A 14371-nucleotide genomic window follows, 5' to 3' on the forward strand; every position below is an offset into this window, starting at 1 on the left:
TTTTCTAAAAGGAAAGTACAGCAAACTAAAACATTTTGGGATCAGCTAATTTTTGTAAGTATTATTTTTGAAGGTGTTGTTTCAGATCATGCAGTGCTCTCAGTAACTTTTTTCTTTGAGTGGCTCTGAAAGCTCTCAAAGTTGCTGATACAAATTCCCAAGCTGGTGTGGTGGCAGGAAGAGCATGGTTTGGAAGAAAAGGCTGATTATGTGCAATGCTGAGTGGGAAGAGCAAGTATTTATAAACAAGCCTGCTCTGAAAAAAAGTATCAACAGTATTTTTTCCATGGAGTTTCTTCAATTTGTTTTTCTTACAGAATTTATCTTGTTTATCAGTTATTTTCCAGTGTATAAAACTTAGTGAGCTTGTACATAAAGCAGAGAGTAGAAAAAATTTCTTTTGCTTCTGTTTGGTTCTTGATCTAACTATAGAAAATATTGACCAAACTTTTCTCTTGGTTTTTGGTTCTCACATTGTGTAACAAAGCAGAGAAAAAAGGGGTTTTCTCAGGAAGCTTATGATACATGTGGAATATTTTTCTTTTCCTAGAAAACAGATACTTGGCACTTGTTTGTCTCTTGTGTTGTCTGTATTTCTAAGCAACCAGTCTTTCCATGAATGGGGAAAAAAATTCGAGAGTTGTAGATAAAGATTGCTTTGATAGCTGGCAGGATATGTGACTTGTAATCTTAATTTTGTACTGCCAAGCTCCACCCACTGTTAGGAAGGGTTGGGATGAGACACGTGAGTTTGTAAAGTTCAGCTGGTGCCAATTGTACGTGTCATTTTCATGGACTGGTAAAACAGGAAAGGTGACTTGGCTCTTGTGACACTCACTTCTGATCACTTCCACTGAGTAAGTGGGAACTGAGAAAATCTTACTGTGCCTGCAGAAATAATTTTGGTTCTTTTGGTCAGAAATGAGTTCATTATTTGAGCAGCACTGCTGTCAGGAGAGGCACAGGACAGCTGTGTTTATTGTTTGAGTGCTGCTCTGTCTGGGATTGCCCTGGGTGGAACAGTGGCCTTTGAGCAGCTCAGCTTTGCTGCTGCAGCCTGGGCAGCAGGGAGCCCAGCAGTGCTGGGGAGCACAGAGCCTGTCTGAGCCCCTGCAGCCCCTGCACAGCTGCTGGCTTGGCTGGAGCTGCTGCTGCTCTCTCTGGGCGAGCTGTGCTCACCCTGTGACTGATTGCAGGGTGAGTTTATCCCCAAACCCTGCTGCCTCCCAGTGTCACCTGGCCTGTGTCACCTGGCCAGCAGCCATTGAGCAAGTGGTTTGGAGTGCAGGTTCAGAGCTGCTTTCTGTGTCAGTAGTTCAGTGTGTTGCAGATGTGAGTTCTTAGCCTTTTTATAATGGGAGAAATGCTAATTAAAATTTGTAGTTTAAAATACAAGTGATAGTTTTCTCAACATCTCAATATGGACAACATTACAATCTTTGTTTTCTGTAGTTCCAGCATTGTAAAGGAGCTGGTGAGTGCTGCTTTCAGGCAGGAGATTGCAATTTTAAACCTCATGTTGTTGATTTATTTCAAACACTGATGGGTTAATAGTCAGTGAAAAGATAAGTGTTACTATTTAGCAAGAAACAAGTAACAATGAAAACAAAGAACAACTGAAGTTTTACAGTGTGGAAATATATCCAAATGGGGTTGTCAAGGAATGTTTAGAATAATAGTGGAATCCCCTTTCATGAGGCAAGGAAAGCTCTTGGGATGCTCTGTGGGGAGTAATCCCACACTGTCATGGGGTTATTTACTGTGGTTGTGGTTTGTTTATGTATTAAATCTGTGATTTGTTACTAACACTTTGGTTTCATGGTGGTGACACTGCAGAATTGTACAGCTTTTTAATTTAACATTTGCAGTAGTAATGCCTGATAGTGTACAGTGGAACATTATAGTGTTCTGCTTTGGATGGAGAATGCTGCTTGGAGACAATCCAGCTAGACTCAGTAGTGCTCTTTAATCCATACATTCCCTTTTGGGACCCTGATGTTTATTTATTTGTTCAATTTTATTATTGTTCACTAAGTCCTGTGATCCCTCCTGTTGTGAGGTGCCTAAAGGTCTCTTGTGAAGGAAAACAGAGCTTTGCTTTCCTCTTTGGAATTCCCCCATTCTTGCAAAATTTATCATTCCTGGTGAAAGACAGGGCTTTGTGTTTGGATCTCTGTAGATAAACCTGAGCTGTATTCCCCCCTTCTCATCTCATAATTATTTCTTTGAGACAAAGGAGAAAATAAAGGCAGAGATGATGTGGCCCTGCTGTTGTGGTGCAGGCAGGCTGCCAGAGCTTCCCTGCCCATGGTGTGGGATTTGGTGGTGCTGGAGATGCAAACATCACCATCCATGGTTGACAGCACAGACAGCTGGGTCAGCCCCACAGAAGGGCAGCCCTGTGTGGGGTCAGAAATGGGCAGGGCTGCAGAGATGGAGCCTTTGCTAAATAGTTTTCTGTATATTGAATGTTGCCTTGAGCAGGAGCTGAAGGGCTGTCCAGGGGCTCACATTTTACACTGGTTTGCTTTGAGCCTGCTCCTGCCAGAGCGTGTGTGTTACAGATAAATGTCAAAGATCATTTTCTCTCTTTCTTTATTGTTGGTTTGTTATTCCCTGTTTCTTCTTTTTCTCTGTGCTGGAGCTGTGCAAGCTCCTGCTTTAGGAACAGAAACAAATCGATCCTGAACTGAATCAGTTGCTGCTCTCACGTGGCTCCCTGTGCTGCCCAGGGATGCACATCCCAGGGAGGCCCTGAATGGCTCCTGTGGCTGCCACGGGTGGGCAGGGACTTGTACCCAGTGAGAGGGACCTGTTTGCTTGAAAATGTCAAAATCTGGAATTTTATCAATGATGAAACTTGAAGCTGTAAGGCAGGAGGTAACGTGGAGCCATCTTAATAGCTTACTGTGTGGGAATGTTTATTGGGAGTCAGAGTTTTGCTCAGTTATTTGTCAGCAAGTGCCAGCTGTGATACAGGAATATTTGCCTTTTTGAGAAAAAGAGGTACCATGAAAGGAACCATGAGATGATTTTAAGGTGTGTGGAGTTACAAAAGGCCTTTGGTAAGGGTTTGTGAGGGGAGCAGATAATGCTGTGTATAGTTGCTCTATGGATTCCAAACTTGAAAAACTTCATGGTTTGGTGTGGTGGGTTTTTTTGGTGTGGGTTTTTGTGGTTTGTTTGTTTGTTTCCCCTTCCACCTCGTATGAGCTCAGTGAAGCTGTAGGCTCCCTTGCATTGTATAGACACGTGTATATTTCAGGTTTAGGTTTGCCTTGTCCATAGTTATTGATTCTTTAAGGAAATGGCTTCCCCTGCTGTTGGTGGCAGTTGATTTGTGCTCCATTGTTCCATGTAATTGTTGAAATAGCTCCCGTGCTCTAAACTCAGGAAGGAAAACAGCCCTGCATTACTTGCCTCGTTTATCTCAGGGCTGGCATGCCAGGGTGAAGGCTGCTATGCAAACATAAACTCACACTGTTGTTCTTGGCTTTAGGACTAACTTGCCTGTGTCTCAATGCTTGTGTTTTATGCAGGGTTCAGTGGTCTCAGTTTAAAGGCTATTTTATTTTCAAACTGGAGAAAGTCATGGATGATTTCAGAACCTCAGCTCCTGAACCAAGAGGGCCCCCCAATCCAAACGTGGAATATATTCCCTTTGAAGAGATGAAAGAAAGAATCCTGAAAATTGTTACTGGATTTAATGGGTATGTATCCTTTGTTTTCTATGATCAGGATAACAAACATATTTCCCCTGTTTTTAACATAGTAGTTTGTACTGTCTCTGTGACTGTTCATTTTGCTTGCTTGAATGGATGAGCAGAAGCAAATATACACTTTGGAAATACATTACAATAGTTTCTGAACTTTATTATTGTGTCACTGAATGAAAAGTGTGACATGTGACATGCTGTGCCGACATTCACTTTGTTTTTTCAATATGTGTTTAGTTTTTACACAGTGCAGTTCAAAGAAGTATCATATTACTGTGTGCATTTAAGAGATTAAATAGACAGTCAAGTCAGACTTCTTTTAGTGCATTTTGAAATACCAAATGGACAGAGTTCTTCTGGTGTTCAGTTCCTGATTGTTTTGTGGCAGTTCACTGGCTTTTGAAGAAACCATGCTGTGGGAAGCAGGGTGTGACCAGGAGGCAAAGGTGTACCTGGGCTGGAATTACTAAATTCTGCCAGATTCAGATTTCTAGCTGAAGTGATACTGATGAAGGACATGGGGTGTTTGCTCTGTTGATGACAGTGTCCTAGACCGAAATGTATCTGTGCCCTTTGCTGGTTTTCTAATTTTGGAAGTTTTTGTTTCCTTTCAAATAAAGCTCCTGATGTTTTTGTCTTATTTGGTGTGTCCTTTTTACTAGCTTACCTAGTATTTTTGTTGTTAAACTGGATTACAAACTTGCCATGAGCTGAGTCATCCTGCTTGTGGTGCTCAGTGCTTGTTAAGAGACTTTCAGCATTTTTCTCAGCTTCTTGATAAATGGGCATGTTCTAAATCTTGCCTTTCCTGATGCTCTGAAATTTCAGGTTCAGGGGTGCTACTGGCAGGTCCTCAGTATTGTATTTATCATTTATACTGGCATTGTTCCATGCTACTTCATTTATTTGCAGTTTAGGAGTTTTAAGTCAGATCTCCTCTTCCCCCCACGATTGCTCTCATGTAGGAGACTTCTAAGAATGTGAAATTCAGCTTGTTCTCAGCTCCCCAATATTTATACCGGGCTGCTTCACTGCAGGAATTTCAAAACAAACCTATCCTTTATGCTCGAGTCTGCCTCTCTCCCGCCTCCCCCAGCTCTCTGTTCATGCTTCATTGCCCACAGAATGGGTCATGTTCTCCCAGGGACAGCTCATGAATGGGCTGCTGTTATCTGCTGTTGTTCCCAAGGGCGCTGAGCAAACCTCTGCATGAGGGTCTGGAGCTTGGGCTGTGCCTGTGCTGTGTCCCTCCTTTGCTGGAGCACTTCAGGGTGCTCAGCTGCCTCATGCTCTGCGCTGAAACTGCCAGGCTCGGAGGAATCAAACTGCATCCCTTAGTTACCTTAAAGGAAATAATGCCTGGGGGTGATTCAGGATCTGGGATTGCAGAGTAAGTCCTGTAACCCCCACAGGGAGGGTGTGATTGTAAAAGCTGAATCATGTCAAGATCTGCCCAAAAAGCAGCAGCAGCAGCAGGTTTTGGGTTGTGAGATTTGTATATCCAGGCTGCTTTAGGGCTGTGGGTGTCATTTCAGGGTACCAGGACAGACAAGGAACCTACTTGATGTGACTTTATTATTGGGACATAGTGTTTGTCTAAGAGAGAGGGAAAGAGTTTGTTCAAAGTGGCAAATTTGTAAAAACTTTTGAGTTGAAGAACGAACACATTAAGAGACAAACTGGCTCTTTTAACCTGTTTATATCTTATTTGACATGGTGTCTGCACAGGTCTGCAGAGCCAGATTCTCTTTATAACTCTCTTACAATTGCTTTGGAGTAGGAACTTCTGTCATTTTTTTTATCCTTTGTTAGTGAAACAAGGAAGTTCCAAGTTCTAAGTTATTGGGGATCTCTGATGATAGAGAAGTTTTCACAGCATGAACAAAATAATCATAATCCAAATTTCATTTTTGGGGTTATTTTCTTACTACAATTTAATATAGCTGCTATAAGTAGTGTTCCCAGATCCCTCTTCAGTCCTGTCCAAATGAATTTTTGGTTTGTTATTCACTCTGGACTGTAGTGCTGGAAGTGCAGTTTTGAGTGTGTTGCTATAGAATTTTAAGTGGTTACCTTAGATCAGGACTATTCATGCAGCTCATGTGCTGAGCTAATTGAATTTCTGAGTATTTACAATCAGCTCTTGTACTGCTCACAAACTTGACATTGGTGTTTCTTTATAGATTCACACCGATTTAAATTGCCTCTCTTTTAAAATCACCTTGTTGAACTATTTTAAAACAATAGTTTTTTCACTAGAAAGAGTTTCTGAGGTGAAGTTAACTTTGGGTTTTGTCAACTGAAAGCATTTGTAAATGTTGAAGGAGTTCCATGCAGAGGGGTGATTGTGTGGCACCGGGTGCCATCTGCTGCTCAACGCACGAAGTTCACTTTGCTGGGAAGAATTTGGAGGGAAATGAGTTGGCTTTTCCTTTTTCTTTTTAACTTATTATATCAGAGAGTAAAAAAAAACAAAACAAAACCACAGCTTTACAGCTTTTCCTTCTGGAGTCAGTTGCAGGCTGCACATTTCTTGAATTTTCTGTTGTTCTTGGGGAGTTAGCCCTGCATTGATGTTCCAAAACACTCCCTGTCACAGCATTCCAGGGGACCAGCTAAAAGTACAGCTAAACCCAAATTAGCCAGGCACTGATTCCCCAGCATGTCTTACAGATCTGGCTGATGAAGAATAATTTAAATCTGTATGGTTTTGTTTCTGTTGAATAAATGGATTTTTGAATGGACTGTCTATTCTATTAAAAAAATAGCAAAATCTCTTCAATTATGAGTTTCCAACCTAAAACCAAAATGACCATCACAAGAAATAATAAGATCAATTTAATATTTTATCTATATGGAAAGATGAACAAATTGAGTAAATTCTTTGTGACTTAAAAGAAGGCACTGTGCAGAATCTGAATATTGTGAGTATGGACTTGATCTGTAAGGTCTCTTCTAAGCTTGATGATTTTATGAAGAATTTGGATGTCAAACATTGCTGGTTGACCCATGAAGAGCAAGGTAAGGGAAATTAGTAATGCCAAAACTATTGTCAAGCTTAAGAGCCTTCATGTAATAAACTGAATTAGAAGGAACACTTGGTTTTTCTGGTTTGTTGGGGATTAGGACTTCCTCAGTAACATAATGTACAGGCAGTTCTGGAAAACGTAATTAACTTGTTGATACTTAGTCACTCTCTGAGTACTGCTGGCTTTTAGTGAAGTGCAGTGTCATGTGGGATGATGAATTGGAGCTGTGCTGACCTCTCTGCACTGAGCTGGTGCAGATCTGGGCATCTCTGATGTGGCTTTTAGCTAATGAGCAAGCTGGAGATCCATGCTGTGTTAGCTCCTGACACAGGCTGGAGATACCATGTACTGACTTCCTCAGAAAATAATAAATGTGCAATTTGGACAAAAATTTGCAGTATAGGGATGTACACACACATACATGTCAGATTGATGCTGCTCTGGATTTGGTGTCAATTGTATTCCCAACCATGACATGGTTCATAAATATTGTATTGTACCAAACATTCTTCTTAGATAACTTTTAAATGCTTATGGCTTCAGCTTCCAATAGTTAACTATAAAAATGTGTGGTACTTCATCATTTTACTGAAATAATTTGGACAGAAATTTGTTAAAATGTGACACTGAACTTGGATTGAAAGTGTGTGACACCTCAGGTAACTGGGAATTGTTTGTAAAGTGTTGCTTGTCTGAAGGGTCAGTTTCTCATTTCACCAGGGATGAAAACTGAGTGCAGAATTGTCAAACCCAAAAATGTGTTTATGTGGTTCCTATGGGCTTACACATCACTTATTATTATTATTATTACTACTTATTTTTCCTGATCTGTTCCTTGATAGATGAGTACATTGTCCAGTTGCAGCAAAATAGATTATTTGTAACAGCTGAAGTATAATGGTTCCACTAATTCCAACATTTACTGCTTTTTCTGTAACTGTGTTTTGTAAAACCTGAAATAAACTACAAGTTGAGACTTTTTTAGCTCTAGTGTGTATGACTCAAATTTGTTTTGAATCCCTTACAATTTCTGTTCTGTGTATTGGAATAGTACAGTCAGAAAGTTTACTGTTGGTGATCTGATTTCCTTTTCATTGTTTAAATGAATCCTGTGAGATGTGGGATGATGTGTTTAGGATTCTACTTGGGTTTTGTGGTGGTGAGCACAGGAAACAGCTTTGTATGAGACAGGAGAAAATAAATCCAGTATTGCTCATGGTAACAAATTTCAGTCCTGGTTTTGTTCCACCTTCTCCGTTAAGGGGAGAAAGTGATAATGTTGTTGCTTCCTAACAGTTGCACTTATAAAATAAAATTAAATTGTTACAAATCTATTTCATTGCAGCATCCCCTTCACTATCCAGCGACTCTGTGAGTTGCTGACAGATCCTAGGAGGAATTACACAGGAACAGACAAATTCCTAAGAGGTGTGGAAAAGGTATGTATTTCTGTGAGAGAAAACACAGCTCCACAGTCACAGGCACCACTTAATAACTTCCCAATTGCTCCCCAAGGTCTGCTGCTTTCCCTGGGGCTCAGAGCCAGAGTGCACCCGATGGCTGCTCCTAAGTGTCTGAGTTTGTTTCATAGCTTTCAGCAGCAAAAAACAATTTAAAAATAACTGCAGACAAAAATGAATCTCAGGGCTGCAATTGCTGTGTTTCCCAATCACTGTGCAGTGCTCCACCTGTAGTTGGTGCAGGTTGGCAGTTTTTGTATGGAGTCCTTGTTAGAAATACCCTGAATCTTTTGATCAGGAATTTCCTCCCTCATTTGGTTTCAGAGTAGATCCAGAGGTGAGGAAGGGACGCCCCTTCCCTCCAGTGTCCTTTGTTTCAGTATTTAAATCCTGTGCTGTAGCAGAGTGTGCCTTCAGAAGGGCACACAGGTGTCTTGGCTGGCAGTTTATGGCTTGTGTCAGAACGTGGGATCCTTCAGGAGCCAGGAAGAGACTTGGAGAATGTGGTTCCACAATAGGGTGCTTCAGTATTTCTGAATACTTTGTTCTCCAGAGATCCCTCAGTTAGGAATTACAGACACTCAGGCCTGAGGATTAATGTGCTGGACAGTAACAAACTTAATAAAATCTTGAATTTTAGTGTAATTATGGCCTGACCTTGTCAGAGGGAGCAGAGGTATTTTAACAGATAGGACCAAAATCCTGTAATTCTTAAAAGTTCTGGAATGTTGTCAGGAGCTGAAGCTTCTGTTTCTGATCTCCTAATGTGTTTGTATATTACAGAATGTCATGGTTGTCAGCTGTGTATATCCATCTTCAGAGTGAGTATAATCCTCTTTTCCATGAAACTTCAAGCTTGTGTTGGTAACAGGGAGGATGTGTGTGTCTGATGTCTCTCTGTTGCTGTCAGTAGTTGTGTCTAAAAGCCAAACATGCAGAGTTCAGCTTTTGTTATCAACAGTTCAATCAGCAGGGATGGTGGCTGCAAGTGTAATAATTTGGGAATAAATAAAAAACCCTTGGGGACTGACAGTGGGGGCTTTGTAAGATTGGGATTGGGAAATTCTGTGCAAACAAGCTTAAAGTGATTTAAAGTTCCTTTATTCATAATATTTTGTTGTTGTTTTGTTTGTTAGGAAAAACAATTCCAGTAGTTTAAATCGGATGAATGGTGTTATGTTCCCCGGGAACTCACCAGGGTACACTGACAGGTGAGTTTGGCTCCAGGGGTTTCACTGTACTGGATCAAAGCAGTGGAGTTCTGGGAATAAGCACCCTTGAAAATGAGGTGTGACATGGGACACTGAGGAATGGGGTTAGAGGGAGCAGGAGCACGTGTGCTGTGTACTCTGTATTTTGATCTCTCTTAACTTCATTGTTATTTAAATTCTTTATCAAATCTGCACATTGCAGGTGAGGAATGTTTTATTTAATATAAAACAGCAAAGCCCTTCATCTGTTTGTTTAGTTCTGTTGATCTTTTAAAGAAGAGGTATAACTACTTTCTGCCAAGTAGGAACAAATGACCTGGCTGAAAGGCTGGGTTAACTTTTCATTGTTATTTTTAAAGATCGAATGTAAATGGCCCTGGGACCCCCAGACCCGTGAGTCGGACGAAGGTTTCCTTGTCAGCTCCCATGACAACCAACGGTTTGCCAGACAGCACAGAGCATAAAGAGCCCAGCTTGCAGCAAACAGAGGAGAAGAAACACAGGTTTGTCTGGAGGAGTGTGTTTGAAGCTCAGGTTTTTTGTTTTATGTTGTAAAAATAGTTTAAAAAGACTGACCCTCTAAGGGATGCATAATAGAGTCTTAAATCAGGAGTGATGACTTCGAGGTTTTGTTATGTAGAAAGTGGAGCAAATTCTCTTGTTACCACTTAATGTTTTTAAATCAAAGGAGTTGCTACTCTTTTCTAAAAGTGTGACAAGTTACAGAACATTTGAATTCAATAAAAGCTACATTTGGTTTTGTTGCTTGTAGTGAACCACCAGCGTCTGAATCAGAAGGTGCTCAGAGCAGCCCCGTGAAAAATAAGCACTCTGAGGATGATCCTGCAGAAGCAGAAGGACATGAGGTAAAAAGACTTAAATTTGACAAGGAGGGGGAAGCCAGAGATGCACCAAACCAAACTGCCTCCAGTGAAGTCTCTTCAGGCATGGGGGAAGAGACAGAAGCATCCTCTACATCTCAGGATAAAGAAAAAGATGCTTCCTGTGCCAGACAGCACTGTACAGAGGAAGAGGAGGAAGGTAATTCAGATTTCACTGTCTTCTTTTGCTTCCAAGGAATTGGCATTTTCTTTGCAGGAGACCAGGGCTGTGGGATGGCTGAAGGTCTCCAGTTGTGCTTAAAGAAGAGCTGCTTGTTCATACTTCAGTTTTACATAATTTAGCAATTCTGTTCTTTTCCTTGGTTCTGTGCTCAATTTGAAATTTACACAGGGGTACTTAAAACTTCTGAGGCCATGAATTAGATCAGGATGCACCAGGAATTCAAGAATCCCTGTGTTAGGCTATCATCAGGTGTTCTCATCCTTTCTCCAGAGTGGGGATGGGTCACAGCTCTGTTTATCTGTATTAATTATGGAATTTATTTAAATACAGATACAAATTTATGTTCTTCCACTGAGGAGGCTGAGCAACAATATCTCCATATCCTATTAGAATAGTAAAAATGATCTTACTGTAGGGCAGGCTCTGTACATAAGTTAAAAAAAGTAAATAACTGCAGTTAAAAGACTAATTAATTTTTTACATATTCTTCAAAGTTTACTTTGAATTATTTTTGTGGCTCATGTATTTGTACAATGTTCCTGTAGATCATGATGACTTTACACCTGAAACAGCTGTGGCTTCATAATTTCCAAAAAACAGCTTCTGAAAGCAAGTGGAGGGTGTGGGGAAGCCAAAAAAAGTTACTTCTTAAACTTTGTCTTTATCCAGTGAAACTTAATTAAATGAAGCTACCTGTTAAATAAACTAACTTTTTTTAAATTGTATGTTGGGATAGTTTGGATATCCTGACAGAGGTGGCTCTGACTCTTTACCTCTTCTAATAAAATTGGGCTTTGTCTGTTTTTCCTGCCCTTGGCTGTGCTGTGGAAGTTCTGCTCAGCATAGTGGAAATTAGCATGATCAGGGGATGTGGGCAAACCCCTTGGTAACACTTTGCTTTTTGTTCCCAGAGTCCTTCATGTCTCCCAGGAGCGTTGGTGCGGACAGAAAGGATCCAGACAAAGACAGTGACTCCTCGAGCGTGGCTGAAGGGAGCTCTGAGGAGAGCAGTGCCATGGAGGAGTCTGAGCAGCCACGGGCACAGAAGGATTTGCACTCTGCTGACAGTGACACCAGTGCATCTGCCACCAGGGGAGCTGGCTGCAGTGACACAGAAGAGCTGGGCTCCTATGCCAGTGAAACTCCAGAAAACTCCTCAGAGACCCCGATGGAAAACAGTGATGAAGCCACAGAAGCTGCAGACGAACCTATGGAGCAAGACTAATTTAAATAAACTTAGAGGCAGTATTTTCCATAAGGCTCCGGTTTTACACTGTATAAATAATTTTATGTAATAAAGTGGACCTTTAGTTTTACAAAAAGAAGCAGGTTGTAAAATAAACTTCTCCATGGATTGAACCTTGAAAGAGTTGTACATGATAAGAACTGTGAATACCAGCTCCTTCAGGTCCTGCTTACCGCTGAACTTTCGTTTGGTCAAATCAGTGGTTTGTGTATAGTTTTTTTTATTTAGAATAAAAGTTTTTAAACTGGAAGGTAATTATAATTTTGACAACTTTTTTGGAGATCACCACACCTAGTTGTATGTAAGCAAGAAAGCTTTTTGTCTTGTCTTTTTCTGACAGCTCTAGCAGTTACTTCACTTTTTGGTTACAGTTTCAACATTTGACATGTGAAATTCGGGGTTTCAGGCTGGTTTCTGGATTTTTATTTAAATACACACCAAGGAACCTTCTGTTGTGTGTTTCAAATGTGTTCCATTTCACACACACATATCCACACAGCATGTACCCTTGTGTTCTAAGGGGGAAAGGGTATATTTTTCTGTTTCTATAAAAGATAAATACAGCAAATACTTTTTCTATAGGAAAAGACTGAGTTCACCTCTCAAGGCACTTTGCTTTGCCTCTGGAAAAACAAAACACATGAAATCTGGCCCATATGAAACCCTGAAAATACTAACATTGTTGAAAACACCAGAGTAAACACATTCCAAGAAAACTGTTCCAATGACAACATTTTTGTATACTTCTGAGGTGCCTGAGTGAAAGGAGTTCATTTATTTATGAGAAAATGTGCTTTCTGTTGAGAACGTTGTAATCAAAACATTAGCTTAAACTTTTGTAGAAGAAATGTTTGAAAATAAAATACCTTGGAAGAAATGAGCAGGTATTTGCCTTTTTGAGTGCTTCTTGGAGCTTGTGAATATTGTAGAGAAGTCTCAGAGTTCCTCCAAGGTTTGCAGGTGGCATCAGGCTGATCACACCACGGGATGGGAAGGATGGAGATGTGACCCTGGTCATGTTCCTGAGCTGCAAGGGTTAGGGGTGCAGAGGAATCACCACGATTTGTATAACATTTTGGAAGTGAACTAAATATTTTTGAACATGTTACTTTGACAGCCAGTGTTACATTTTTTTCAAACCAGCTCAAAGCACAAACTACTGCTTTAAACTCAATATTTTCCAGTTCCCATATTTAAAGACATGCAAGCTGCAACCTCCCAGTCACAATTACTGGCTGCCAAATTTATACCTGTTTCTTCAACTGTACCTTTTTGATATTTAGAATTTTTAAATTTCTGTAAAGTAGATTTTTTGTAGATTGTAATGAGTGCTCACTGCCATTGTGAAACGGTATATAATTGTATAATTTCTGTGTGTAAACTGAATGCTTGGGCTTTCAATACAGTATTCATATAAAGCAATAAATATTAATGTTATGAAATATCTGAGTACATTTTTATCACACTTGTCCCTCTTTGGTTTTAAGTTCATGTACCTGAAGTACAAAAATGACCTCTAAAATGCATGCTGATAGTTTCTTGTACTACATGGTCTGCTTTGTATTGTTTGGGGGAAATTTAGGTTTTGGTTAATACCAGAATTAATTTGGCTCAGTTGGACTATTTATAAAGTAATTTCTTGCTGATGTTACCTATCAAGTTGTGAGCAGACAGGATTCAGGGAGACGCTTGCAAAAAAAAAATAAAAATCTTCTTGATCGAGATCCCCTTGCAGAAGGAAAATTGTACTTTGACTCATTTTCATTGTGCTGAAGGGTTGGATGTGTGTTATCAAATTAAAGGACTGAACCAATATATTGAAATTAGGAAAGTTTAAGAATATAGTGACATCTTACACTTCTTTTTTTTTTTTAATATTTTGCCAATGAGAAAATTTTAAAATTTCTAAGTTTAGAGATTTCTGAAATTTTCTTTAGATTGTTTATTTGTGACGATATTGTCAATAAACTTGTTCTTTAAGCACCTGTGACCTTTCCAGATGTTTGTTTGAGCAGCTTTAGTGCCACTCCTGCAGAGACCTGCAGAGGGATTTGGAGGTATGGATCCATTGCTGTATCTGCAACTTATTTTAAAGACTAATAAAAGTTGAAATAATGCTTCAACCTCACAGCAAAGATCTTAATCCTAAATGTGCACCCTACATTTAATGAAATCTGGTTTAAATTACACACCCCAGAGCACATGGCTTCAGACTGGGAGTGGGTTTAGATTGGATGTGGGGAAGAAAGTCCTGACTGATGGTGCTGTGGCTGCCCTGGATCCCTGGAATGTCCAGGGCCAGGCTGGACACTGGGGCTGGAGCACCTGGGGCAGTGGGAGGTGTCCCTGCCATGGGTGGGCTTTAGGATCCTCCCCAACCCAAATTATTCTGGCACTCTGTGATGCTGTGTTTGCATACTCCAAATGGAGGGTTCTGCTTGAAGGAAACGTGAGGTTCAACCAGCGTGTGCTTGGTGGTGTTTGTGGGTGGGGTTCCTATTAAAAAATGACAGAATAGAAAGTGAAATGGAATTTGTTCTTCAGAGTATGAGGTTGAAGTCAGCACTCAATTCTGCTCTTGATACTTAAAAAAGTTAAAAATTTATTTCCTTATGGTATCCAAGGTTCTCTGTCAACCTTGATT

At 40.3% G+C, this 14371-nt stretch overlaps 1 protein-coding gene across 1 annotated transcript in view; it reads left to right on the forward strand.

Annotated features, from left to right (window-relative positions):
- The window catches only part of PPP4R2 (protein phosphatase 4 regulatory subunit 2), a 28167-nt gene extending 14457 nt beyond the window's left edge, over positions 1 to 13710 (forward strand). The window contains exons 3-9 of the mRNA XM_063165030.1: positions 3540 to 3710; positions 8091 to 8184; positions 8989 to 9026; positions 9342 to 9416; positions 9776 to 9919; positions 10189 to 10457; positions 11393 to 13710. Coding sequence (XP_063021100.1) covers positions 3540 to 3710; positions 8091 to 8184; positions 8989 to 9026; positions 9342 to 9416; positions 9776 to 9919; positions 10189 to 10457; positions 11393 to 11706 — 1105 coding nt within the window. The 3' untranslated portion in view covers positions 11707 to 13710. The remainder of the gene's footprint in view (positions 1 to 3539; positions 3711 to 8090; positions 8185 to 8988; positions 9027 to 9341; positions 9417 to 9775; positions 9920 to 10188; positions 10458 to 11392) is intronic.
- Positions 13711 to 14371: the final 661 nt, after the last annotated feature.

Source organism: Melospiza melodia, chromosome 10, assembly GCF_035770615.1.
Source record: "Melospiza melodia melodia isolate bMelMel2 chromosome 10, bMelMel2.pri, whole genome shotgun sequence".
Lineage (NCBI taxonomy): Eukaryota > Metazoa > Chordata > Aves > Passeriformes > Passerellidae > Melospiza > Melospiza melodia.